General features: G+C 52.4%; 8 protein-coding genes across 8 annotated transcripts; 3 read left to right on the top strand and 5 right to left on the bottom strand.

Annotated features, from left to right (window-relative positions):
* Window positions 1–1,121: 1,121 nt before the first annotated feature.
* Window positions 1,122–5,051, bottom strand: UHO2_02016 (putative RAD50 - DNA repair protein; the record flags this gene model as incomplete). The annotated part of the gene is made up of 1 exon (XM_041559453.1): window positions 1,122–5,051. One exon carries the CDS (start codon window positions 5,049–5,051, stop codon window positions 1,122–1,124), a length of 3,930 nt encoding a protein of 1,309 aa, XP_041415387.1.
* A 5,681-nt stretch (window positions 5,052–10,732) lies between these two features.
* UHO2_02017 (uncharacterized protein) lies at window positions 10,733–12,373 on the top strand (the record flags this gene model as incomplete). The annotated part of the gene is made up of 1 exon (XM_041559454.1): window positions 10,733–12,373. The coding sequence occupies one exon, from the start codon at window positions 10,733–10,735 to the stop codon at window positions 12,371–12,373; it is 1,641 nt and encodes a 546-aa protein (XP_041415388.1).
* A 129-nt stretch (window positions 12,374–12,502) lies between these two features.
* Window positions 12,503–15,577, bottom strand: UHO2_02018 (uncharacterized protein; the record flags this gene model as incomplete). The annotated part of the gene is made up of 1 exon (XM_041559455.1): window positions 12,503–15,577. One exon carries the CDS (start codon window positions 15,575–15,577, stop codon window positions 12,503–12,505), a length of 3,075 nt encoding a protein of 1,024 aa, XP_041415389.1.
* A 1,203-nt stretch (window positions 15,578–16,780) lies between these two features.
* On the bottom strand, window positions 16,781–17,296 carry UHO2_02019 (uncharacterized protein; the record flags this gene model as incomplete). The annotated part of the gene is made up of 1 exon (XM_041559456.1): window positions 16,781–17,296. The coding sequence occupies one exon, from the start codon at window positions 17,294–17,296 to the stop codon at window positions 16,781–16,783; it is 516 nt and encodes a 171-aa protein (XP_041415390.1).
* A 257-nt stretch (window positions 17,297–17,553) lies between these two features.
* On the top strand, window positions 17,554–18,546 carry UHO2_02020 (uncharacterized protein; the record flags this gene model as incomplete). The annotated part of the gene is made up of 1 exon (XM_041559457.1): window positions 17,554–18,546. The coding sequence occupies one exon, from the start codon at window positions 17,554–17,556 to the stop codon at window positions 18,544–18,546; it is 993 nt and encodes a 330-aa protein (XP_041415391.1).
* A 405-nt stretch (window positions 18,547–18,951) lies between these two features.
* UHO2_02021 (uncharacterized protein) lies at window positions 18,952–20,175 on the bottom strand (the record flags this gene model as incomplete). Its single annotated transcript, XM_041559458.1, has 1 exon — window positions 18,952–20,175. One exon carries the CDS (start codon window positions 20,173–20,175, stop codon window positions 18,952–18,954), a length of 1,224 nt encoding a protein of 407 aa, XP_041415392.1.
* A 258-nt stretch (window positions 20,176–20,433) lies between these two features.
* UHO2_02022 (putative 4-aminobutyrate aminotransferase) lies at window positions 20,434–21,960 on the bottom strand (the record flags this gene model as incomplete). Its single annotated transcript, XM_041559459.1, has 1 exon — window positions 20,434–21,960. One exon carries the CDS (start codon window positions 21,958–21,960, stop codon window positions 20,434–20,436), a length of 1,527 nt encoding a protein of 508 aa, XP_041415393.1.
* A 1,573-nt stretch (window positions 21,961–23,533) lies between these two features.
* Window positions 23,534–27,407, top strand: UHO2_02023 (uncharacterized protein; the record flags this gene model as incomplete). The annotated part of the gene is made up of 2 exons (XM_041559460.1): window positions 23,534–24,227; window positions 24,352–27,407. The coding sequence occupies 2 exons, from the start codon at window positions 23,534–23,536 to the stop codon at window positions 27,405–27,407; spliced, it is 3,750 nt and encodes a 1,249-aa protein (XP_041415394.1).
* Window positions 27,408–27,572: the final 165 nt, after the last annotated feature.

The following is a 27,572-nucleotide window of genomic DNA, read 5'->3' on the forward strand; positions in this document are numbered from 1 at the left end:
CATGTGGTTATCTCCCATATGCTTCTCCTTCTAATGCTGGTATCCTCCTTCCTGAATCTCCCAATGCTTACTTGTGATGGCCAACTTGCTGAGACCTGCTGATCAGGCTGATTCCAATTGATCCTTGTGAGATTAACCAGGATCCCAGAGTTCAGTTGATCTTGCAAATCATATGCACTACCAACCCAATTAGATCATGAATTCCTGATGATTGCCACAGATCAATTTGGCACACACTTCATATGCTGATCTGCTGACCCTGTGACAGCCTTGTCCCATTGACCCCAGATATCTTCAATGAGTTTTCGGACATCATTGTTGTACATGCAGAGGTGGATTGCTTTGCAAAGGATGGTAGCTTGGTCTAAGTCGTTGTTCTTGAGTAGATTAGTTTTAATTTGTTCATAGAGTTCATGGAAGGTCCAGGACATAGCATCTTTGGGCCTGGCTAATATGTAGTTCAAGTTGTTTGGTCCTTTGTTTTCACAAGATCCAATCAGAATTATTTTGAGGTGGCCATCAAAGACTCTGTTGGACTTGTTGTCACCAGTTTTGACTTTTCCTTCCAAGTGCCTGAGAGCATCACTCCAGGTGTCAATGGTGTCAAAAAATAGAGGATTCCAAACATGCCAGTTTTTGTTGTTTAATTTTGGGGCAACTCCTATGGTAGTAGTGAACCACCTGAGCTGTCCCAAGAAGTCATCTCACTTGGAGGGTCTCTTGTATACGTTGGGTTTGCTGACTTGGCAACTCATAGCCATAAGCATTCCTCGCTTGGTCCTTCTGTCCACATTCTCAATCTCCTCTTCGGTGAGTCAAGTGAAAGGGATCGGACTGTTCACATCGTCGCGGTTAGCTGTAGCATGGGAGAAATGTACGGAACAAAGGTGGTCGAGAAAATGGTGAACAAAGGGAGTGTGGGAGAAAAGGTAGGGTTCCGAGGCTGATAGCGAATAGGCTCGAAATATGCACTATCAGATTTTAACTCTACTCTGGGTCAGCGATGCTTAATGGACAGGTCATGACATTGAACAAGGGACTGATGTATTGCTTGCGAAATGGAGAGTGATGACATATGCGCTGAAAGATTGTGAATGATAAGGGGTATGTCGAAGAAGCGCTCAGGTGTTGCGAATGCGCTCACGCTCGATAATGCTTTTCTGATGAACGTCTCTGCTGACTCTCCAGTAGTATTCGAGCACGTCGTTCTGACCCAACAGCGTCAAGAACTCCTCGTCGTGTGTAATCACAATCAGCTGCAGCTGACTGTTCTCGGCCCGCTCCTTGATCAAGTCTGCCAAACTCCTAGCCAGCGCCTCGATGTTGTCCTTGTCCAGGTTCGTCGTCGGCTCATCCAACGCCAAAATGCCGCAGTTGCTACCGAACGATTCTGCTAATGCGAGTCGAATGATGATGGACGCCAGCACTTTCTGACCAGCTGAACAACGTCCACGCATATCCATCTCGACTGTGTCCTTGACCATGCAGACGCGGTAGTTGTACGAGCGGTTGCCACGTGCGCCTTCATTGTCCGACTTGATCAGAATCGTGTCGATGTCCGTACCCTGGTAAGTCTTCTGCCAAAGGTAGCGAATGATGTCGTTGATCTCCTCCATCTTGATTGCGTGGTAGCGCATGATGGCGTTCTCGAGGGCTTTGGCGTACTTCTCCAGATCGTTGTTGGCCATCTCAGAGGTCTTGACTTCGATGAGCTTGCGCTTGTAGTTCTGGTGAACACCCTTGAACTCATCTCGCAATTCGAGCTCTCGGCCCTTGATCTGCGAGCGAAGCGATGCAAGCTCTCCGCTAAGATGAGAGGCTTCACCGTTGAGACGATTCTCTTCTTCCTTGGCTTCAGTGTACTTGTCAGCAAAGTGCTTGCGACTACGTTGCGCTTGCTCCAGGTCAAGCGAGTTGATCTCCTCCTCGATCTGCAGGACATCTTTGGCAAGCTGTCGGTATCGGATATTGTCGAGGATATTACGCTCGGTGGCTTGTGATTGGTTGACCTCCTTCTGCAATTCAGTGATCTTGTCTGTCAGCTCCTTGACATCCCTGTGTATGCCCTGGATCTTTTCAACCAGCTCCTGGATAGCCTCCTCGCATTCCTCGAGCCGCTGTGTCCCGCGTTGCTGAATGTATGCATTGACGGCAGCATTGAGCTCCCGGATCTGCTTCGCCCAGACTTCCAGCTTATCGACCCTGGCTCTGAGCTTGTTCTCCGCCTTGCTTGCCTCGGCCTTGAATGACTCAAGCCCATCCTTGGCGCGGCGAATGGGCGTGCTAGAGCTTTCAATCTCAGCGTCGAGGCTCTTGATGCGCTTTTGCTGCTCTTCTAGGTCAGCGTTCATCTCTTGCAACTGTTCCTCGATGGAAGCCTTCTTGGCATACTCCTGGCGCTTGGTGATGACAGTCACCTCTGCTCGATGTGCATCTCTTTCAAAGCTGTTGATCAAGGTGCGTTTCGTCTCGCGGTCCTGCTGCAAGACATTGAGCTCGCGCTTGAGCACCTTGATGGAAGCGGCTAGCTGGTCGATCTCAGCTTGGACTTGCTCGCCCGTCTGCGTCGAACCCGTGGTTGCGAGATCGCTTTGCAAGGATTGGACCTCTGAGTCGAGGTCGGAAGCTTCCGAAAGCAGGCGGGCAATGTCGTTGCCGACGCGACGAAGCGACTGAAGCTCTTTGAGCTCCGTTTGCATCTTTGCCACCTCGGCTGATGAGGTCTCGGCTGCTTCGGCTGCTTCTTTCAGCTCCGCTTCTTTACTTGAGATGGTGTTTCGCAGGTCTACGATCTCGACTTCTTCGATGGCTTTTCGCTGAGCGTCCTTGGCGAGAGCAATCTGACACTCTGCGCTGCGCTCTGACCATCCGTCGATGTCGGCCTTGAGCGTCTTCTTTTTCTCGGTCGTGTTGCTAGAGCTGAGGGTGGTGTTGACGTGCTTCTCGATAGCTTCGTACTCGGACGGAGTGACACCTCGGTTGCATGCGAAGCAATGACCTTTGCCCTTGGCCTCTCGGAGTACTCGACGAAGAAATGAGTCTAGAGAGTCGATGGAGGCGTATTCGTCTTTGGCTGCTGCAATCTCCTCTGCGCAGATCTTGACGGCTTCTTCTGCGTCGTCGAAGTCGGGCGACAGGATCGAGCTTACTGTCTGCTGCAGCTCGGCGGCTACTTCCTGCTTTGACTTGATTTGCTTCCGAGCAAAAGAGATGGCAGACTCGACTTGCTGCAATTCCCGATTTTTGTCGCTGTTGACCGCCTCGAGCTCCCCTAGTCGCTTTTCGTGCTTTGTGAGGACGCGAACAACCTCGTTCTCAACATCACGCAGCTCCATGTCGGTGCAAATGCGATCGGACAGCGAAGATTTGTGACGGTCGAAGAGGCCTTGTGCATTGTTTCTCCGCGTAGTGGCCTGTTGCATTTTGAGACCGAGAGAAGCGCGTAGCTCAGCATGTCGATTCAAAAGGTTGATCTCAGACGTTCGCTCTTCGCGCAGCTCATCCTTCTCGCGAATCTCGGCGTTCTTCTTGCGGATCTGCTCGTCGTACTTGGCTTCCTCGACCTCTTTTTGCGCCGCAGCCACCTTTGCAGAGAGGTTGTCTCGGTCGCGCTCCGCCGCCTCGATATCGGCATTGCTCAAAGCGTACCCGTCGAGGTCATCCTGTGCTCTCTTAACCTTGTCTTTGAGTTTACGAACCGAGTCTGTGAGCTGCTCGCGAGCGTTCTGCTTAGCTCGCAATTCAGCACGCAGATTCTGCCATGCCGTAGTAAGTTCGTCGTCCTTCTTCGAGTTGGTTTCGCGCAGGCGTGCGAACTCATCATCGAGCTTTCGCACCTCTTCCTTGACCCGATCCTCAAAGCTGCGGATCTGTGTATCAGTGAGGTCTTCACCACCGAAGCCTTTGATACCAAGCTCGTTTGCGATCTGCTTGATCGAAGCCTCGCGCTTCTCTTTCGCCTGAACATGTGCACGCTTCTCGGCTTCGAGACCACCCTTTTCGGACAGCTTTTTGCGATGGCGCTGCTCGTTTGTTTCGAGCTCGTCCTCTTTCTCTGCTGTGCGCTTCTTGAGCGAGTTAATTTTGGACTGAGCTTGGTCAAGGTGAGAGCGAAAGCTCTGTTTGCGCTTTTGCAGTTCCTCGTCTGTGTCTTTGATGGGTGTCATGGTTGCTTGCAATGCTTCCATGTTCTCTTTGTGAAGTCTCTCCTTCTCTTCGAGCGTCTCTGCACGGCTGACGATTTCGCGGAATCGGGTCGCTTCGTCGTAGAACTTGGAGTTCTGCACCGTCTTGATGCGAATCTCCTCATTAAGATCTTCAAGCTTTGCCTCCTTCTGCGCCAAGTCAGCTTGAAGGTGTGTGAGCTTGGTCTTGATCGTGTCCGCTCGATCCTTGTCTACTTTGAGACCCTCTAGAGCCGCTTTGTCGACCTTGAGCTGATTCGTGCGGTCTTTTCGAAGCGTCTTGATGTTGTCGAGGGCCTTCGTGTAGCGTGTGGCTTCGAAGATATCGTCGAATTTCTTCTTCAGACTGGCAGGCTCAGAGAGAGGCCAGTTGCTGTCTTCCTGATGGCAGAATATCACGTTCTCCAGGATGGACTTGGAAACGCCGAGAAGCCTTGGGATCTCCTCGTCCAGCTCGGAACATTTCGTGGAAAGCGTACCTCGCTTTCCAGTCTTTGCATCTTCGTCGGCGATCTGTAGCAGGCCCTCAAGCGTCTTCATCGTGAGACCACCGCCCTTCTTGCGCGAGACCTGTAAATTGCGCACGCAATTCATGCGAACCTTGTTGGCCGCATAAAATCGGAGACGAACCTGTGCCTTGACCTCGTTGGAGGTGGCCATTTGTGGATCGTGTACAAAGGCACCTCCTTTCGTATTGGGTGGAAGATCACCGGTGGTAGCATATTTGAGGCATTCGATGATGGTGGTCTTGCCGCTGCCGTTGTAGCCAACGATTACAGTGAGAGGATGGAAGAACTGTATGATGTTGATCGACTTGTCGTCGAAAGAGCGCACGCCGCGAATGGCGAGCTTGTCGAGTGAGGCCATGGTCGATGTCGGCGGCCAAAAAATTTCCTCAGAAGGTCGGATGGGGCCATATGTCAGCTCCCGCCTGGCCAAGGCGTCAAGGGCCAAGCAAGGCAGACAGCTGAGGTGATTTCTGAAAGCCTACTCTACCGGAGAGAGAAACTTTGAAAGCCCAGCGCTTCGAACGATCGTTGTCCAGTTTCCAAAGGATGCGGTGCACGGCGCTGTTGGTGGTGTCCGAATCAGTTCGGAGGCTCCTCGAGAAGGAGCGACTAGATGATTGCGCTGAGGCGCTGCAGTTGAAGATACATCGGTATTGCCAAGAAATAATGTGTTAAATCAGAACACTCATGATTGGGGAATCAGGAAGACACCAAGCAACAAGGAGGATGAGATGGATGCAAAGTTAGTGGGGGCACATGCAACCTATGCTTGAGGGTTGACACCATGGAATGCAGGAGGTATGATAACATGACAATGGTAATGAAAGGAAGATACATGGCACATGGGCATGACTCAAAAGAGCAGGCTTAGCTGGATGCCAAAGCATGTATATATACTCCTGTCTAGTTGTTACTTCCTCATGAAAATAGCAGCACTTTTGTGTAGATCCACTTGACCAAGTTGAGTGCCTGACTGTGGCCTTACTAAGTGGTGTACCTAAATTCAACTGGCTCCCAACATGGGGCTCAAACCCACAACATTCAAAATGGCAGGAGAAAGTGATCACCAAGCCAGCATGAGCGAAGCAGCCAGGAAGACTAAAGAGGGAAGAAAGGGTAAGACAACACAACAAGTACAAATCGACGAAGAGGCCACCGACGGTAATGAGACCGAGTACTTTGACAATGAGGATGGAGGAGGATCAGAATTGGATGATGATGATGACCGATACAATTACTGTACCTTAGCCAAAATCTTGGAGACAGTTCCCAAACTCATGTCACGCAACTACTACAGCTGGTGCACACTTGTCAAGGCCAACCTTCAGGTAGTCCCTCATGCCATGCACCACCTAGAGGGCAAATATGACAGAAGCCACCTGAAATGGGACAGAACCTTCAATAATGCCCTAGTAGGTGTCCTACGTGGCACCCTAGACACTGAAGGAGAGCACAATGTTCTCTACCTCCTGCTCGACATCAGCAAAAATCATCTAACCTTTCACCAAGCCTGGAAGAAGATCAAAAGGAGCCTGACCAGTGAAGCGGCTAGAACCTCACGATGGATAGCACTGCTTGCCCAACTCAATGAGGCCAAGATGTTTCATGCTGATGCCCATAAGCTAATCCAAGAGATCAGGGCCATGCAGACAGAAACTAGTCTTCTAGGGGCCCCATTCAGTGATGACATGCTATATGCTGCACTCCAAAGGTGTATGATCTGACATCCTGTCTACAAGGAGACAGTTGCTACTGTTCACCAAGTTAGTTTTGATGCCCTGGCAACAGCCTTAACTACATGACAGTCTGCAATGGAGAATGTTCCTAGTCAGAAAGTGGATCCACACCAAGCAAGCACCAGGACTGCCAGCACCAACGAAGAACAGGCCTACAACGCTGAGTCAGACATGGGCAATGCAAGGACTGCAGTCAAACCAAAAAGGATCCACTGCTGGGTGTGCAAACGTCATGGGCACAGTGCTAGGCAATGCAATGCCTCTATCACCATTCCCGAAAATTCCCCTTTTGCCAAGACCAACTAGGAGGTCTGGTGCTCTTTCACCCCAAGTTGGTGACAGCTCCCAAAGTCAGGAGAAACCACATGTTGGATCCTTGATTCAGGAGCAAGTTATCATATGGTTAATGACCACAGTATGCTCATACATCCAAGAAACTGCAGAAAGCATGTATACACTGCTGGAAGCGAAGTATTGGAGGCAACTGCTGTGGGAGATGTTAGCATAGCAACAGAATACAGAGATGTCTATCTCCAAAATGTGTTGTATGTTAAAAGACTCAATGTTAATCTATTGTCAACCAATTTACTGATGGATGAAGGAGCACGTGTAACTTTAGATCCCACAGGTGGACAAATACACCTGGCAAACAGCATGCTGCTGAAAATAGCAAAAGATCGCGAGCACGGACTATTAGAGTTCCGAGGCGATACATGGCGACAAAGCGCAATGACTACATCAACACCACTGTTTGAAGGAGTTGATGAAGAGTTTGAGCTGGCCGACTGGAGACCAAAGATCTCCACAAGACAGCTCTGGCACGAACGTCTAGGACATCCAGGTTGAGACAAATCCAGAGTGATTGTTGATAAACTGAAAGGCAAACCTGTAGCAGCATTGGACCCAGATACAGCTCTGACATGTGAGCAGTGTATACAGTCCAAAAGTACAGTTGCTTGGATGGGGCAAGGTAGTGGTGAAAGAGCTGCAGGGCCCATAGACCTCAACCACATCGATTTGATCATAGACTCATCACATGTGACAGAGTACACATGCATGTTAGTGCTGGTCGATGATTATAGCAAGTATGTACATGTGCAGCTGCTTTTACGAAAGGGTCACGCATTTACACAACTCAAAAGGATTGTATCATTCCTAGAGACACAGATGGATAGGAAGCTAAAGGCAATCTGATCTGATCAAGGAACTGAATGGAAGAGCAATGAAGCATTAGAATGGTCATTATCAAAGGGTATAGAATGGCAAACAACTGTGGGATACAATAGCAGACAAAATGGATGGGTAGAATGGATGAACAGGAGCCTAGGTGAAAAGATGCGAATGCTACTGATGCAAAGGAGCCTACTGAAGAGGTTTTGGCCACATGCAATACGAGTGGCAGCATTCAAGCTCAATCTCACTCCCAGCATCGATGGAGAGTTCCCATACCAGCTCATGTTTGGGAAATCACCAGAATGATTCATTCACCTCATGCATGTATTCGGATGCCTAGCTTGGGTAAATGTCCTGAAGGCAAGGCTATCAAAACAACAAGAAGTTAGACCAGCGGGTGGTCACAGCTATATTCCTAGGATACAGCTTAGAGAGAAAGGGATGGCTATTCTACAGCCCTGACTATACTCCAAACATCTTCTGGAGTAATTTGGCAAGGTTCATGGAAACACAGTGTTGGTCAGATCAATCAGAGTGGTGACCAATGAGCATATGACCACCACCAGTCCCAACTATTGAAGAGGATCTCGATGACTTGGGGTACACAGAAGAGAATTTGTTTGATGAAAGAGAGCAAGAGCCCTTGGAGGAGTATGTCGACATTGAGTCGACCCTCGAGGGGGAGGAACTTGAAGAGCCACACATTGAAGATGAAGCCCCTAATGGAGGCCCAAAAGAAAGGGCAGAGTATACACCAGTACCACCTGAGAAGAGGGGCCCATGGCCGAACTGGAGGCCAGCCAGGAACATGTGCAATCTGGAGAATTGGGTAAAGAAGAGCTACTTCGGACTGACAGCAGCAAGAGCTGAGAAAGGAAAGAAGGACTTGAACCCAACCATTCGCGAGGCACTGGCCGGAGAGGATAAGAGGCTCTGGGAGGAAGCAATGTGCAAGGAACTGGACAGCCTAGAGGCAATGGGAACATGGGAAATAACCGACCTGCCATGGAGAATGAACACAGTCGACACATGATGGGTGCTCAAGATCAAAACTGATGCAAACATGATCCCTATGAAGTACAAAGCAAGACTAGTAGCACAAGGATTCATGCAGAGAGAGGGCCTAGATTACACAGAGATCTTTGCACCAGTGGCGCCCACCCAGGCAATAAGAGGAGTGCTGGCCATAGCAGTGGTACGAGATTGGGAGGTTGACTCAATTGACGTCAAGCAGGCCTACCTCAACTCAAGCCTACACCATGACATTTACCTAAAGCCACTGGTTGGGACCAGGATACCACCAGGAAAGGTACTGAAACTTGTAAAAGGGCTTTACAGCCTGAAACAATCAGGCTGCAAATGGAACATCGAACTAGATTCCCACCTCCGAAAGATTGGTTTCTACTGTATGCCGAGTGCCCCATGCCTCTACTCAAGAGGGGCAGGCAAAAAACTCATGGTCATCACAGCATACATGGATGACATGCTGATTGCATCACCTTGTTGCCAAGAGGTCAACCGCACTAAGTCCAAGATCATGGGTAAATGGGGAACAGAGGACAATGGACTGGTAAAGGAATTCCTAGGTATCAAGATCACTCAAGAGAGAAAGCAAGGCAAGATATCACTTGATCTAATTGCATATATCAAGAGCATGGTGAGTAAGTGGCAAGAAAGATCAAGCGAAAGAACTTGGATCCCAATGCAGAGTGTGGTGGGAATTGCTGGAGGAGACAAATGCATGCCAAGTCAAGCCAAGCAATATCAAGAGTTGGTGGGGCAACTCTTATGGGTATCTAATACAGTAAGGCCAGACATCTCATTTGCAGTTGGAAACCTGGCAAGGTATATGTCAGAACCAATTGACAGCACATGGAAGGCTGCAATACACCTATTGAAGTACCTAAATCAGACAAGCGACTACCACCTGATTTTAGGAGGAGTACATAGGAAACACACAAGCCAACCAATAGTTATGTATACCGATGCGAATTGGGCCTCCGACCCTACGAATGGATGAAGGAGTATGTCCGGGGCAATCACATGTGTATGGATGCCCAGTCAGCTGGAAATCGCATGTGCAGAAATGCATAGCACTATCAGCAGTGGAGGCAGAGATGGTTGCTGCATCCGAGGCAGCAAGAGAAGCACTCTTCTTCTCATACTTACTCAGAGATCTAGGAGTGGCTGGAGTCAAACCAATATTGCACACTGACAGTCAAGGATGCATACAAGTCAGCAAGGATCTGGCCAAGCATTGGAAACTCAAGCACATCGACACCAGATACTACTTTATCAGGGATCATGTACAGGATGGTGATATATCGATTGAGTTTGTCGGAATGGCTAACAATGTGGCTGACATCCTCACGAAGCCCCTCAGAGGGCTTAGCACAACAAAGGCATCAAGGATGATAGGTTTGGACATACTGTTGAGGGAGGGAGTTGAAGATACATCAGTATTGCCAAGAAACAATGTGTTAAATCAGAACACTCATGATTGGGGAATTGGGAAGACACCAAGCAACAAGGAGGATGAGATGGATGCAAAGTTAGTGGGGGCACATGCAACCTATGCTCGAGGGTTGACACCATGGCATGCAGGAGGTATGATAACATGACAACGGTAATGAAAGGAAGATACATGGCACATGGGCATGACTTGAAAGAGCAGGCTTAGCTGGATGCCAAAGCATGTATATATACTCCTGTCTAGTTGTTACTTCCTCATGAAAATAGCAGCACTTTTGTGTAGATCCACTTGACCAAGTTGAGTGCCTGACTGTGGCCTTACTAAGCGGTGTACCTAAATTCAACTGCTGCTCTGTTGCTCCTGAGTCGTCTTCTCAAAAAGTGGAGGTCAACACCCTTTTTTTTTTTTTTTTTTTTTTTTTGGCTGCTGCGCCTGCAACTCAGCTGTCCAGGGTCTCACGCGTCTGAGCGCACGTGCGCGCTTACCTGCGTACCGTGGGCTGTTACCCGAATCCCGACGCTCGACACGCTTCACAGCCTCTCCACGTTTCGGCCCTTCCAACGACACATCACCACACCACATCGCATCACACGAACCTCACTTACAAAGACTCCTAAGCCGCGGAGAGATCTAGGGTCAAGCAACAGCGGCCTCACCATGGCGCTGACTTGCGACCCAAAAGACCCACGATCGCCAGAATGGCTCAAACGCATCTGTCGAAACCTTCGCTGGATCCCATTTGGCTTCATCCTCGCTTTGATCGCCTACGCCTATCTCACCGCCACAATATCGCTCGCGCTTCGCTATCATCTTGCACGCAAGGGCGAATGGGTCTCAGCGCTTCTCGAGCTACTACTCTCTTCGGTGTTGGCAGGTGGAGCGATATGGGGCTTCCTCGTAGCAGTATTCAAAGATCCGGGTTCTCCACTTGATCGCTCGCGGGATCATGAGAGCAGAGGTGCGCTGGAGTCAGCAAGCGAGTACGGGCTTGGCGAGGAGAACGATGAGAGACAGTCACTGATGCAAGGGCAGGAGGAGACGCACGCAGAACACGAATCAGCACGAGCACCGCTGTTGAACGCACCCATCCCAGGTCAACCACAGTATCTGGCTCGATCAGGCCGACAGCAGCTTGACGACCTGCAACGACTCAAAAGTCAGGTTTCTACCAGTGCAGATGTTGAGCGCCGATCCAACATCTGGGTCAAGTCTTCAGGCGAGTCTCGATGGTGCAACAAGTGTGACGCACCTAAGCCCGATCGAACACATCACTGCAGCACCTGCAAACGTTGCGTCCTACGCATGGACCATCACTGTCCTTGGCTAGCCAATCGCTGTGTGGGTCTGCGCAATCACAAAGGCTTCTTCCTCTTCATCAGCTACACAGCGCTTTTCTGCGTCTATTGCTGCCAAGAGACTGCACGGGCGTTGCTCCGATACGTTGAGTACGAGAACAATGGCTTCGAGACCAGTCCGATCTCATGGGCTGTCGTGCTATTTCTGGGCTTCATCTTCGGAGCGAGCCTGGTACCGTTCGCCGGATATCATGCTTGGCTGATCTGCAAGAACAGGACTACAATCGAGAGTATGGAGGGGTCAGGAAGGATCAGATTACGGTCCAAGAAGAATCCGGCACGGCCAAGAGTCGAGGACCGTTTGCGAGGCATTGCGAGGAACTCGATTGACACTCAGCGCAGAGTAGCCGAAGAGCCAAGGCAAAGCGGCGGGAGGAGGGAAGCACGCGGATGGCGATCAGACGAGCATCTCACCCGCGAAGAGCGCAAAGCTCTGAAAAAGGCAAGCAAGCTCAACCTATACGACGTTGGAGCAGGCAGCAACTGGCGACAGATCATGGGCGATGTCTGGTATCTCTGGTTTGTTCCGGTTGGTGAGCCTCTTACAGACGGATTCTCCTTCTTGGTTCAGACGCGTACGATGAAGAAGCTGGAGGAGATCACTGCCTCTGTTCGTGTTACAGAAGATGAAAGGGAGCGCCGTCGAGAGCGAGACGATCGACCATCACACGACGAGACTGATGGGGAAGAGGACGATGATGACTCAGTGTACGGAGGCAGATCTCGGCCTGCGACACGCTTCGGGTATTCCGAAAATGATGACAGGCGTGCACCAGGCATGACCGGACAGCAGGATACACCAGCGATACCGTATGAGACCGGGCTTGACAGGAAACCAGGTCAAAAGTTCAAGGGAGCACACGGAGAAATGGAGTGGGGAGATGCACCCAAGAAGTCGTTCGTCCTCTTCGGCATCGACGATGATGACGATGAACGAGCTTGAAGCCAATGCAATCTCATTGCCACTTCATCAAGGACAAAAGCAATTTTATGCTTCACAATGTGTGAGTTGGATGCGGACAGCTGTGCCTGTGTGTGTTGTTAGCTTTGTGTATGTGTGCGTGAGCCGTCCTCACTCGTCGTCGTCGTCGTCGATTTCTGCCTCTGTTTCGCTCCCCCCTTCTTCGCTTTCAAGCTCATCTCCCTCCTCGCTGTCTTCGCTGCCACTGTCTTCCTCCGCCCCTCTCTCTGCGTCATTACCGTCCGCAGTCTGTTCCGCATCCTGCCCTCGATCCGCACTCTTCTTCCTCCGCTCGACCCTCTTCAACATCTTGCGCATCCTCGTGGCCCTTGCCTTCACCTCTGCTTCCAACAATCTCTCCACGACCTCCAAATGCGCTTGAATGCCACAGGCGCTTTCCCAGCCCTTCACTGTCGCGTTCATATCTCTCGACCTTGCTTTCGCTGCTGAGTCGATGACAATGTCCATCGCTGCTGCGGCTGAGTGTGGGGTAGGGATACCGACGAGATCGTTTGCATGGTGAATGACGCGTGGATAGACAGGGGAGTAGCAGAGACCGAGTGGATCTGCGTCGAGTCGAGAGTTTGGGTTCGAGAGGAATTGGTGCATTGGGTACGAAACGCCTGGCTCAATGGTGAAGGACGAAGGAGTGCTGAGAGGTCGCGCCATGTGGCGTCGGTAGATGCTGCGAAGATCTGACTCCATCTCTTCCCACTCATGGCTCTGTCTGTGTTGGCGGGCATTCGCGCCATTGAGGTGGTTGCGAGCCGCTTGTGTAGCCCGATCCATCTTGCTCATGCCGTCCGATTCGGGAGGCATGAAGTCGGCAAAGGCTGCCCAACGGCGTGCTGGCTCGAGTCTACGCCACTCGTGCAGATCAATCTGGTTTGAGAGGAGCAGATTTTGCTCTGCGAATGCTGCGTATGCTTCGACTTGTCCAAAGGTCATATGAAGGGCTTCGATCTCGGCTGGATCCATCTCGGCGACTGCTTCGACCGAGTCCGTTTGCCTTTTCTTGCGAGCGTCGAGCGCAGACAGCCATGGCTCGAGAAGTGGTGCGCACGAGATACCAGCTGTGCTAGCCTTGTCATTGCCATTCGATGGCGGGATGGTCTCGACGCGTTCGCGACCATCGAGGCCGTATCGCATTTTGATGACGGCCAGCAATGCTGCCATGAGAACAAACTCTTTCGGCACTCTCTGAAGCTGAGATGCACCCGGAAGCGGTGCGTGTACGTCATTGTCCTCTGAGGCGTTACTTGGCTGCTGGCGTCGCCCAAATGGTCCCTCCTTCGGAGTTGCATTGGGAAGCAGCTCCGGTCCAACGCCCTTTCCCACCATATCGAGCAACTTTTTAGTCGCAACATAAAAAGTCGGTGGAAGGAGCATGCCCTCGACCAGTCTTGCGAGCTGGCCTGATACATTGCCTTGTCCGAAGTCGATGCCATAAGTCCGTTGAAGCAAGTCTGCAACGCTCAGAGTATGGAGATGAAGCGTCGTGATCGACGGAACAGTATCAGTGTCGAGATGGTGATGGTGAACGTTGTCTTTATTCAAGAAGCGTGTCAAAGACAACGGCAGCATGTGAACGACGTTGAGGTACGGTAGACTGTAAGAAGAGATGAGCTTGACGAGATCAGCCCAGAAGACAGGAACTTTGAGCAGATGCAGCGAGAGGTAGATGATCGAAACGGTGGTTGGCATAATGGCGAGATGCAGGATCTCAGACTGAGCCTTGCCGACGGAATGCTTGCTCGCCCAGGAAGGAATGTGACGCCGACGACGCTTACGCTTCTGTTGTTGGGCTGACGCATCACCCTCCGGGTTTGTAGCATCGCCGTCGCTGCCATTGTCATTGTCTACGTTGTCTCTTGCCAATGGCGAGCGTTGGCGCTGCCGACGCTCTTCAGCAAACACGGGGTCGAGCTCTGCTAGCTCGTCCTCAGGATCGGCCATAGATTCTGGCTCGCTCGAGCGCTCGGAGCGAGATCTGTTTTGCTGTTCATCCTGACCCACGATCCAATCGATACAATCTTTAGCTGCAGCCGGATCGTCGGAATCTGGATGCACATTCCCTTCTGCATCCTGAGCAGGAGTATCGTGGTGTGTGCCTCCATGGCGCTGCCTGCGTTCGACATGCTGATGGTATCCGTTGAATAGCATCCTTCGTCTGTGGTGTCTAATGTCGGTCTCGGGATCGTATGTAGCATGATTTGGGAAGAGCTCTGCTGCTCGCTCCTGTGAAAGTGAGTAGCGAGTATGCCAGTCGAATGTGGCTGCAATTAGAGGCTCGGGCGGATAGTGACCAACAGGGAGAAGCGAGACGAACATGGTCCATAGATCGCGTGCGACAGCCTCGATCTCAGGTGGCATCTTGTCGCCCCATACCTCACGCAGCGCATGGAGTTGATGTCGCAGAATGAGCTGCAAGCACTGAAGAAGGGCGAATCGACCTTCGTTTGCTCCGTGAAGGCCGACACCAGACCGCCAGATGCTCCGAATGCCTCGCCTGGATGCTCTCGCGTACATGTCTGGCTCAGAGTCCATCCCGCTTTGCTCGTCGGCAGATGATGCTGCATAGCTACGTGCTGACCGTGGAGGTCTTTCAAAGAAGCTGTCGGCACGTATAGAGTATGGAGGATCGCTGTCTTGCTCTTCCTCCTGACTGTCGGTCACTAGCTCGTCGACCTCTTCGGAGTGTGCTGGATGCGCCGAGCGTCCCGGTCTGAAGCTGTACCGCCTGGCCTTCTTGTGAGCTCGATGCAGTTCTTTCTCCAGCTGATCCTCTTCGCTATCCTCCGGCTCTACGTCCGTTTCTGGCTGGGAATAGTACGGAGTGTGCTGACTTTTGACTCTGCGCACTTTATTGACTTTGGTGACACGACGCTTTCGAGCCACACCGTCACCAAGAAACTCGTCGTCCTCGGCTTGCTCGATGCGAAAGTGCTGCTGAACGTGACCGCGCTTGCAGATGAGCTGTCCTGCACGAAGGCGCATCTTGCGCGTTCCACATTCTGGACATTGTGGACGACGTGAGCTGGCTTGAAAAGCATCATTGTAGGAAGAAGCCATGGAGGAGGAAGGTTGACTCGAGTAGAGCTCGTCAAGGTCGAAAGGAGGTGCCGGATTGGGTTGGGAGAAGGAGTTGCCATAGTGGCGAGGATGGTGTGGGTTGTGGGGTAGCATGACGTTCCCGGCTGCCGATGCTAGCTTTTTTTCCGGCTACGACATTTCTTTGAAGCTTGATGTTCCGCAAGTGCACGGAGGAGATGTGAGCCGCCCTACTTCAACGCTTCGAGAGAAGTTGCGGTGCGGGAGGTCGCTGCGGGTGATAAAGACGCTCAAGAAGAAACAAGCGAAGTTGTATTCTCACACTTTGCACTTTTTCAGGGTCCAACACTCCACTTTCGGGACTCGGCCAGACTAGGCATTTATCTAGCATTGTCCAAAGATATGGTCTAACATCTCAAAACAAAGCACATGTTTTTGTGAAAAGATTTGACTCTTAGCGATGCTTATCGGGAGATATCAGTCGAAGTACAGTGTTCAAGCTATTGAGCAAAACACTATACTATATTGACATGAGAGAAGAACGTAGCGGTAGCCTCGAGCTCTCCGCTCAATATCTATATACAGTAGTGGTAGATGAGCGAATGTGGGAGCATTCCACTTAATGACGAAGTATGTCAACGAGCGGGACCCAGTTGTTCCCGATCCCCACAATATCAGCCCACCCGATCTCCGATCAGATCGTCTTTGGCCGATTTGTCATCAGATCGGTTCTGCCCGATCTCTCGTAACATCGACTCATATCACTTTTCGTGTCCTGCTGGATCGTTATCTTCAGCAGTTTTGGGCCGTCCAAGACATCCATCCAAGACATCCGTCCAACCTTCAAAACTGCGACAAAGCTAGACGAAGTCGAGGATTGGCCTGCCGTCCATGCAAGAAAGCGTACGACCAACAGTAGAGAATGGCTCTGCGAGGAAAGAAGTGTGAAAAGGTCCAGCCTTTTCGAACTCAGCCTGGCCCAAATGACGAGCAGGCGCAAAAATTGAGGCTGAGCGAGAGCGAGAGCGACGTGAGCAGTTCAAGCTCACAACACTCCTCAATGCATCGGAGGTCCTACTTGGCAGCTCACGACCCCTTAGGCGGGGCTGAGAGTTTGTCTCTTGCCACTCAGCTCGTATTGCCAAGGACCTCTGTGCCCCACATTGTTTCGGTACGAGCCTAGTACGGGAGGTGGGGTCATGGCTGCGACTGCGACTGGAAGTGTGCTCTACCTGCAAGAAGGATTAAGGAACGCATGCGCCTAGACCCACTTGCGCGAGGCTAGCTTGTTTCTTCGAAGGGCAGGCGGGGCAGAAGCGTAGCGAGTGCATTTGCACTCTATTGTACGACGACGACGACGATCTGCCGACTTTTGATTTCTCGGCTGGACATCGTTGCAGCAAAGAAGGACGCAAAGACAGGCGTCGAGCAGTTCCCCTTTTTGGCAGGTTGCCACCCTTCTCTGTGCTGTGTTTGGGCGTCGCTCGATTTGAGTCTCAGCTCACACTCGTTCAACGTCGTCAGAGCAAGCAAGCCAGAGGTCGAGTTTCCCCTTTCTACAGCCGCCCCTCTTTCAGACCTCTCGCTTTTCCCCACATCCGCAGGGGGTGAGAAGCCAAGGATCAGCAGGCGGCAGGTAGAAGCCTCAACGCAGACGTTTTTCGTTGCTTCTCTCCCATTTTCCGCAATCGTTCCGCCGTTTCGTCCAACTGCTTCTTGTGCTGCGACTATTCCGTGTTTGTGTTTGTGTTCGTGTGCCTGTGTTCGTGTGCCTGTGTTCGTGTGCCTGTGTGCTGCATCTGCGCCCCCTGCTGGTTCCAGACTCATCGCTCTCTGAACATCGAGGACTGCCATCCGCTGCTAGCCGTAACATTACTTCCGCCCTTCACCATCTCGCCATCCAACCTTGCTTCATCCTTGGCCACCTTCTCCTTTTTCTACCATCTCTTCCTAGTCTCGCCATCTTCATCTCCTCGTCTTCTTTCCTCTTCGGCTCTGTAATCTACAAGAAGTATTGATTCACCTTTTGCGACCGACGGATAACTTTGGATCCAGCCTTACCTGTATCGCCCGCTTCTCCTCCGCGACCCTTTCCACTGCACAACATCAAGATGAAAACCAACTTTGCCGCAGTTGTGGCCTTTTCCGCAGCAGCTCTCTTCGCTGCCAGCCCAGCTCAAGCACAAATCCAATCGCTTGATCTTACAGGGGGCGGTGGTGCGACTAGCTCCAATTCAAGCCAGCAAGCCGCACCAGCATCCACATCCGCTGCCTCTGCTGCTCCATCTTCTTCCCTCCCAACCAACGCCATCCCTGCTGCTTCTGGACCAGATGCACCAGCAACCAGCTCTATCGCTACCGACCCCATCGTCTCCCCCGCCTACGCAGCAGGCACAGCCACATACATCCCACCACTTCTCCCTACCTCCAAATCCTCCATCGACGTCTCTGCCCTTCCATCGTCTATCCCTCCTCTCACTGGCACTCCCTCCTCGAACTTCACCCTGCCAAACGCAACCGCGACCGGCTCATTCAGCTCGATCCCAACTCTTCGTTCTCAACCTTACCAGATTGTCTTCGCGGACACCTCCGGCTTGCCCATCTACAAATGGAACCTCGCCCTCAACTCTTCCTCAGAACAGAGCAAGGAAGCTCTCTGTACCTCGCAGATGCAATTCTGCGCTGCAGCTGGATGCGACGATCCAGATGCCAAGTTGAACAACTTCTGCGAGACCAAGTACATGGGTGTTGCTTGTTCATGTAGCAAGGGTGCGTCGAGGCTGCAGCAGTACCAGTGGCCAGTGATGCTTGCGGATTGCCAGGGCAGGAACACCGCTTGCAGGGATGCATGTATCAAGCCAGGCCAGGGTGTAGCGGATCAGAACAAGTGTCTCGACGTTTGCTCGCAAAACTTCGGCAGCACTTGCGGAAAACCTGGTCAGTATGCGGCAAACTACGCTGTTGGAAAGAAGGATGACAAGCCAAGCTACACGGTCGTGCAGGGCGGTACAGCCCAGAACAGTGCGCTCGGCAAGAATGTTGGCAAGGTCAGTGTAGCGCTTGTCGCGACGCTCGTATCGGCGATCGTCGTGGTTGCACTGTAAAGCGGCTTCCAATACGAGGCATCGATGTAGATGCTTCCAGCGGCATGCTTTGATTTCATTTGAGTCACCGTCAAGGACATACCCTTCGCCTCGTCCGACCTCCCACCACGCTCATTACTGCTTGGGCCTGCCCTCAAGACTGTGGACCTAGCTCCCTCCATAATCTTCACCTCTCTCCGCTCCTTCTAATGGATCCTTTTTCTCTTGCTCGGTGATATCTTCTCTTCACTTTCGCTTCGGATACACACTCATTCATACGTTTGCTTTCATTTACTTGCTTGCTTGGAATTACACTATGCTATTACACTGCTTGCGCTTGTAGTTGTGTATGCGCCATATGATACAGATGAAATGTTATGAGCTGCTGAATCGTCTGGTGCGAGCTGAAAGGTAAGGTGTGATGTCCTAGTCGACAACGACCGCATTCCCCAAGTCGCCGATCTTGTGCACAGTTGCAGCCCCCGAAGCATCCGAGTTCAGGAATAACCAATTGACCACCGGCTCCTCTCTTCCACTGATCGAGTTCAAGATGTCCTGACTCAACACTCCACCCAACACGGATCCTACTGGTGCTAGTGTCACTCCTGCGCCTCCGGCCTTGACTAGGTTTTCAAAGATCTTCTCTAATTCCCCTCCTTCAGTAGGTGGTAGGACGATGTCTGGGTTCAGTCCTTTCTCCTTAATCATTGCGATAGTGCGGTTCTTCAGAGCGGAAGCGCCGATGCTTGTTGTTGCCGCGTCGTTTGCAAGGCTAGATTGGAGATCGGTGAGTGCGAGCCAAATGAACCAGTCCAGTGGGAGCTTTAAGCGGCGTTGCTGTCGATCAGTAAGATTAGGCCAGGTGTGAGAAAGGGATGCGGAGAGAGGAACGAAGGTCTGATGCTGCTTGATGCGTTTCTTTTCTTCTGTTAGTCCGTTTGAAGTGCTGTCGACAGAGCTAGAGGATACAGGAATAGTACGTTCGACGATGTAGTCGTGTGTGATTTGGTCGGCAAAGTAGAAGCCACCGAAGCCGTAAGTCGAAGAGAGAAAGAACTTGACTCCAACCTTTCCCGCTGTGTCGTTCAAGCCAATCAGGCGTTCCTGCAAGCCGTATTCGTATGCTCCTCGCTTTGCCGATGGCAGAGGTGTGCTGACAACCAGAACATCGACTTTCCGAGCTCTTAGCCATGATTCCGCATCATCTCCGCCTGCGATCAACGTCTCGTAATCTGCCTGCTCGCTGATGCCATGCACTTTGACGAGCGGGTTGAGAGCTCGCACTCGATCGAGCGGACCTTGGCTGCACTTAGGCTGTCGAATATCGTTGTCGCGGAAGAAGAAGCCTGATAGAAGGTCGATAGAAGCATCGACTGGAGTGGGGTCGAGGATAGTGATGCTTCCGACGCCGGAGAGAACGGTGTTCTTGACGATCTCCGTTGCAATGCCGTTCCAGCCGACAATCAGGATGTGAGATGTGCGCAGTCGGTTCTGGCTTTCGAGGCCCCAAAGCCTGATCTGACGATCATAAAGGGCGGCTTCGTCTTCAGTGATTGCACCGCTGTTGTCTACGATGACAGAGGTAGGCTGCTGCGTGGCTGGGTCGATTCGCGAGCCGCTTGTTGCGGCCGAGGCAGAAGCTGCGTCCATATTGCTGAGGTGCACGTAGAACGGTGTTGTTGTTGTTGCTGGTGCTGGTGGGACGGACAAGTTGATGAGCCAAATGAAGTCTGCGGAAGCAGGACAAAGAGTGCGGAACTCGGGGATGTGTGTTCATCATCAAGAAGAAAGTGAGTTTGCGGAAACGCGCTTTCGCCTCCACACAAGCACACACAAGCACACACACACACGCGTAAAACAGAGGCAGGAAATGGCGGTCACGAAAATCGGTTTAATGTGAGATCATGGTTACAGTTGGCCGAAAGCTTTTTCAAGCTTCTCAAGGAAGAGATCAGCATGCTTCTGCTCAAACACCAGCATTGGCCTCAATCGGACAGCCTTCTCACCACAACCGCCCATGTGAATACCTTGCTTCCTCATCTCCATGATCAGCTTGTCTCGCACCTCGGGTGTATTGCCGTCAAACGCCAAGAAAGTACCCGCGTTCTCACCTCTGAGCTTCTCGACCTTGCCGCGCCCAGCACCGTTCTCGATCATGTCATAGAGCGCCTTGTAGACGTAGTTGCCGACTTCATCCGTCTTCTTGACGAGGCCATGGTCTTGGATTGTGCGAATGATCTGACGAGCCTGCAGGGTACGCGTGGGATCGCCCATCCAAGTGTTATAGTTGCGGTAAGGCAGGGATGGACGAGACTCGACATTATGATAGAAGCCGGCAGCCTGCATCTTCTTGGAGAAGGTGACAAAGTCTGGTGGAGTTGCCAAGTTCCAGCGCTCGTGTGCCCAGAATGAACCCGTAGCTCCAACACCTGTCTGAACCTCGTCGACAATCAGGAAGACACCGTGCTTCTTGGTTACGTCCCGCAGACCCTGGAAAAAGGCTGGCGAAGCGTGATTGTCTCCACCTTCCGACTGAATGGGCTCGACTATGAGAGCAGCAACAGGACCGTAAGACGAGCCAGCCTTGGTCGAGCTGACAATGGCCTCTTCCACAGCAGCAAGCGATGCCTTCTCGGCCTCGACGTTCTCCCTTGCATTCTGCGAGAAGGGATACTTGACATCCGGCCATGCAACGACGGGCCAGTTGAAGGAAGGAATGTCGAGCTTGTGAATAGCCTTGGATCGGGTTGCTGAGAGGGAACCAAAGAGACGGCCGTGGAAGGCGCTGGTGAAGCTGAGAATGGAAAGGTCGGGACTACCGGGTGACTGGTTCTTCATGCAGCTTTGCATCTCGTCGGCGGTGAAGTCGGCTTTGTCACCTCTCTCGCGAGCGCGGTAGGCCATGAAGGCTGCCTTGAAAGCGATCTCGTTGGCACATGAGCCGCACATTGCCGTCATCACCTGGGACAGGCCCTTAGGTTTGACGGTGCCCAAGCCGGTTTCGACGAGCTCCTGCCAGTTGGTGGGAGGAAAAGAGCCAAGAGCGGCACGGTTCATGGTAGCGGTGATGAACTCGTCGGTCTTTGCAAGAGCAATGAGGTCAGGGTTGTTGTAGCCAATGGCGATAGAGGCAATCTGAGCAAACATGTCGAGCAAGACATTGCCATCAGCGTCGGCGATCCAGTTGCCTTGAGATTTAGCGTAGTCGACGACAAAACCATGTGCACGGTTCTCTTGGAAGGTGCCAATACCATCGCTGAGCTCCTTCGACTTGGGTCCTGGGATGGCGGAGGTCACAAGGTGAGGAGCTGAAGGCTCGCCGGGAAAGAGAGTTGAGGAGACAGTGGCCAGAGATCGTCGCTGATGCTGGACTGGACGGAGGAGCGGCGAGCGAGCGCATGCCCTCGCCGCAGCGAATGACCTTGCGGTGATCATTTTGAGTGTGTACAGCAACACTGAGAGTGAGATGGAGATAGTAGGAACGAAGAGGGACCGTGCACAAGAGATGAACGACCAAGATCCGCTTGACCTTTTGTAGTATACAGTGGCGAAGGGCGAGGGCTTATCAGCCACGTTGTAGCAGCTTCGACCTGGTGACACACGGACAAGCAAGCCAATCAGAGCGAGTCCTTTGATCAGAACATTTTCGAGGTCGAGCTGCTTCCTAGGCGAGGGCCAAAGACAATTGAAATCACCGACAGATAGTCATGCTCCCAAGCAGGTCCCGCGACAAGGGCTAGATACGAGGCTCTTCTTCGAGCTCGGGATTGCGCCTTTGTCTTAAAGCGGGCTCTTTGGGCTCCAGAACTGAGGTCCTCGACCAGCTGGCTTGTAGTCGGACAATTGACCGGCGTCTTACCCGAATGAACCCTGTACAACGTCGGAATAAGTTAAGGTATGAGAGCCTAAAGCTCAAATGTCAAGTCCCGCGATGCCGCCCAGTTACAAAGTTGCGACATCACGAATACGCCCAGAACGCTAAACGTAAGCCGCTGCGAAGCAAGCTGTCAAGAGGCTCACACAGTTGCACATCATGCCCTTAGAGCGATCTCATCGGATGCCACCCATGCAAGTCCGTTGGCGTCAGTGCAAGGCACGACCCAACCTAGTTGTTCTCGTCTGTACGCGTCTTTAGGAAGAACTTTTGACTCCTCACTGTGTCCATCAATCATCATGGTCTTTCTGAGACCCTCTGCTCCATCTGTCGGACGACTTTTTCGATCTATGGCTCGGGCTTCGGAACACACTTTATTCGGCAAGTGCCGTCGCTTGCTCGACCAATCACTGTGATCACATGGATGAACTGTGACCTTACAGAAAGGTACCAGTGCCGTCACTGGGAGTGGTGGGTTTAGGTTCGCGATCTGCCGGCACCCTCAATCTTGTTCAGTCGCAATCTTGTACAATCACACCACTCATCTTGCCTTCGATCTGAGAGACCTGCCAGCCACACAATGTTCCCACGCTGCAACTACAACGCATTCAGTTCTGGCCGCATCACAGCACAGGAATGCTGCTGCTGCTTCACTCCAGGCCATTTGGTGGAGAGGGCTGTCGACTCAGCAAAAGCTCCGTTGCTGGACGACTAAGGTCACCAACACGGCCCCCTTCTGCTACCGCCAAGTAGCATAACAGGCGAGCTTGTCAACGCTCTGACCATCTGCGCAAATTCTCAAGCTGGACCTGCTGAGGCTTGAACATGGGTTGACTGAGTTCACTGCTTCTCGTATGTCGTCAACACACCATGCCAATCATGCACGTCCTTCATCTCTTGTTACCGTCACCGGACCAGCGACCCACCACCCTCTTCCGTGCCTGCGAAATGAAACAATAGCACGCAAAGCGCCAGGGATCAATCAAAACACCCTTGTGATGATGACCGTGGCACTGGCATGGGAAGCTTGTGCTCGCGAGAGGATCTTTGATCAGCTTACTATACCACCACGTATCGCAGCATTTCGACCTTGTTGCTATCGTCCTGGTCTGCTATCCGAGCGATTCGATCTCTATGTCGCACATCAAACAGACGCAGCAGACGAACAACAGGGTCGCCAAGGCTCCCCAGCTCACTAGCCGACCACCAAGACTTGACGGCACAGAGGTACGCTCGCGGCCTCCGGCGCAGATAGTATCTCGATCCGTATCGACGCGGACCGATAGCAAGCAGGCTGCAGGCACTGTCTCTGTCATCAAAAGTGTGAGCCCTAGATTGCAGCCAGACTCGGCAAGCATTCTCAAACGCTCTCTCTCAAAGCTGCGCCTCAAAGACGCCATCTCTCCCTCGAAACAGAAGCCGGCTCAAACACAGCGTGACGCCCAGAAGCAGCACTCAGCTCCAGGTCAGCGAGCAGCTCTGCAACCGACTTCCAAGATCCCGCAGGTGAGCGCGCCGGCATCATCAACACGCATATTAGGCGCTTGTGCGGAGCAACCTGGTCGTGTCAACGAGGCCCTCTCCCCAGCTTACGCCACTCAGACCCATCTCACTCGGCAAGATCACCTGCAATACGACGCCAACCGACAGCGTGTCCAATTAGAAAGACGGAATGACAATACTTTGCATCCTGCAGTCCCCGTCAAGAAGCATAGCCCGGCAGCAGACAAGAAGATGGCAGATGTACGATTGAAGGCAATGCAGCTTGGCATCTTTAAGATAAACGAGCCTGATCTTAAGGAGCGCTATCAGTTTCTGAACGAGATAGGTATGTATTCAATTCTCGATTTGCCCTCAGCCCAGACCACCATCAAAAACAGACTGAGGCTGAAGCTGATTGCTGACCTTTGACTTCTAACCTCCGATCCTGTGTTGTTCTTCTCCCTTGACAGGAGCTGGCGAATGGGGCAGCGTTTGGTCTGTAGAAGCGCTGCGACCTCTCGATCATCTGCCCACTTCCGCCTACCGTAAGCTTCAGGTTGTCAAGCTCACTGGTACGGGCACCTATACCGTCGACAATAGCGCCAACTTTCGCCCTTTGGCTGTCAAGCTCTGCAAGCGCGAAACCAAATACTCAGCCGCCGCTAGAACACAACGTCTTTGGAATGAATTCAAAATCCTACGCACCTTGATGGATCAGCTTCCTCGCGCCGAGCAGGTCAACCCCAACAGCCCCAACTGTCGTGTCCGAAACGACCGTACAGGTTGGCATCCCAACGTCGTCAACTTCTACGAGTTCCTGCTGACACCAACTCTCGCCATGTTTGTCATGCCAAAATTCGACGAGCCCATGAAAGTATGCCTCGGTGATGCCCTGTGTCGCAACTACTTCCAGCAGCTCCTATCGGCTGTGCATTGGTTGCACCAGCACTGTGTCTGTCACAATGACATTAAGGTCGACAACCTTGGTGTCACATACGACACTTCCGGGCTTGGTCGCGACACGGTGACGCTCTTCGACTTTGGCTTCGCGAATCGCTACGACCCTCTTGAAGAAGGCGCCTTCATGTCTAAAGATGTCTGGGGTACGCCCGAGTATCTTGCTCCTGAGCGTTGCCGCGCAACTCTCCACGACGAGAGGAAGACTGACATATGGGCTCTCGGTATCACCTTCTTCGAGATGCTCACTGGACGGACTCCTTTCGAGCATCACGACGAGAAGTTCGATTCCAAGGAGAAGTTTCAAGAGTACTATGCTCGAGCTGAACGTGGCACCTGGCTCGGTACCTGGGACATGACCTTCGAGATGGAGGATCTTATTCGGAAGATGCTTTGTCACGATCCAGCAGAGCGTATCGACGCAGCAGGAGCTCTGCTTCACACTCAATTCGATCCCAGCAACGCTGATAAATGCGATTCCTTCGACGAGCTCCTGCAGCTATCCTACGAGGACGCTCGAACTCATCAAACAGCTGAGGCCATGATGCAGGAACCGGATCCTATCCCTTTCCTAGAAGAGGTGGACGATAGTGATGCCATGATCGAAGACCTTGTAGCTCAGACCGAGCGACTTGAATCGCGCCACTACAGCACTGCTGACGCTGAGTCACTGCCCCCTTCTCCTGGCGTCTCACGTGCTGCTGTCACCATACGTGCCTCGATGGTTCCGAACTCGCCTTCCCTGTCCCAAGTCGGCATGGATTCTCGCCTCACGGACCTCATGTGTGTGAGTCCACCTTGGAGAGGTGGTCAGCCCCCACGTCAAGGCACGCCCATCCCTTCTGCTCAACGCAATCGTATCCTCACTCAAAGTCTGCAAGAAGAAGCTGAGGACGATCAAGAAGACGACAGTGACAACTCCATTATTGAGCATCCCTCGCCTGCGGCTATCACTCGAGCTTCACGAATCAGCCCGACTAAGCCCATCATGGTGGCCCTTCCGAGCAAGCAATCGCCTTTCCGGCTTCGCATTGGCGAGAGGACCCGCAAAATGCACTTGACGCAGACTGTCGATGAGCAAATGGCGTCCACTCCTGTCCCTGCACCCGCAGCTACTGCTCAACGCCCTCTAGCTCCTGTCATGTGCCCAATGTCGCTGCCTCAGGTCGAGGATGAAAGGCCAAAGCCAGTCCAAGCACCACGGACTGAAGGTGGAGCCAGAGGTAACGTCGTTGCTTCACTCGCAAAGAAATTTGACGCCTCGAACTTTCTCTCGAGGCCGCCTCCTCACATCACTGCATTAGCTGGTCAGACAGGTCTTGGTCTGACGTTTCGTGGGCAACCAGCTGGCGCTAAGCTGGGCCAAGGTCATCGCCGCTCAAAGTCTTACACGCTGACCACTTCGCAGCATGGTGTTACTCGCCGTTCAGTCCGTCGCTCTACTGGCTCGTATGTGCCATCGCCTGAGGATGCAATGCCTCGCTGCGCACGCCGCCTCTTTGAAGCAGAAGAGATCAAAGGGGGTACGGCAGGCCCTGCTCATCAACCTCCTCCTTCTGACCTTGACAGCGCTACCGATATCGGTTCCGCTCGCTCTGACACGAAGAATGCCGGCGTCGACCTCGCCAATACCTCCGAGCGGAACTCTGTAGCTCGTGCACCTGCTCTTCACTCCGTCCTTGCCGGCGACCAGGCAGAGTCGTCCACTAGGTCGGACTCAAACAAGCGTCTGCGCTCGCCTCCCACTCACTGCCTTCACAGCTCAACCCACGTATCCTCTCCTGGGGAGGAGGTTATCTTTAAGCGACTCAAGAAAATGGCCAGCCTTGCCGGACTGCTCACTAAGATGATCGACGAGACTAAGTCGACCATCATGACCCCAGCACGTGCGCGGGGTGACGTCGGACTGATCAAGACTCCGGTTAGGCAAAGGGGCTCTGACTCGACGATCAGCACTACAGCAATGGACATCTCTCCCGGCCTTCTCGAGACACCACCCTCTGAAGGCAGGGCCGCTGAGCGTCATGAGGAGGACGCAGACGTCTCAATGGTATCCGCAGCTTTCTCGCTCGATCTCAGCGGCTCGGCTAGGAGGGACGGTCCGGAAGCCTCGTCGAATGCTCATCCCCGATCGGACCTTGGAGTTGAGCAAGGTTCACCTCAACAATTACAACGCCATATTAAGCTCTTCGATCACACGACTCCCACATCCGCAATATCTGGACGAGCACCTATCACAGGCCCCTCTTCAGCACAGGTCGAAACGATGTATTCCTCCTTCTTACTCTCTCAGAACGTCTGCAAGAGCGGATCTGGATTTCTCTCTCCAACCCAACCCTCTGCTTCGCTCAACACCTCCTCCAGCATCACCAGCTCCAAACCGCGTTCTCTTGCTGCTCTCTTCGCGCCCCCGCCCACACTGCCGGCTTTTGATCATCTGATGAGAGAGGTGTCTCCTCGCAAATTGCAGACTCCGCTCGCTGCCAGAGCGTCATCAACCAGGCAAGAGAAGCAGAAGAGTGTCAGTACATCCGGCAAACTTGCTCGCTTGTTCCGGAAGCAGGCTTAAGGTTGTTCAGCAGGCTTGCAATTTCGACACGCTGTCAAGTATCCCGCATTTCACCACAACCCGTTTCGTCTTTGTATCGTCCGCCTCGATCATGTTGATATTCTTACAGTGCTTACGCTCCTTTGTCCTGATCTTGTCGCTTTCTACATGCACATACATACCCAT

Source organism: Ustilago hordei, assembly GCF_900519145.1.
Source record: "Ustilago hordei strain Uho2 genome assembly, contig: UHO2_contig_03, whole genome shotgun sequence".
In the NCBI taxonomy this organism is placed as follows: domain Eukaryota; kingdom Fungi; phylum Basidiomycota; class Ustilaginomycetes; order Ustilaginales; family Ustilaginaceae; genus Ustilago; species Ustilago hordei.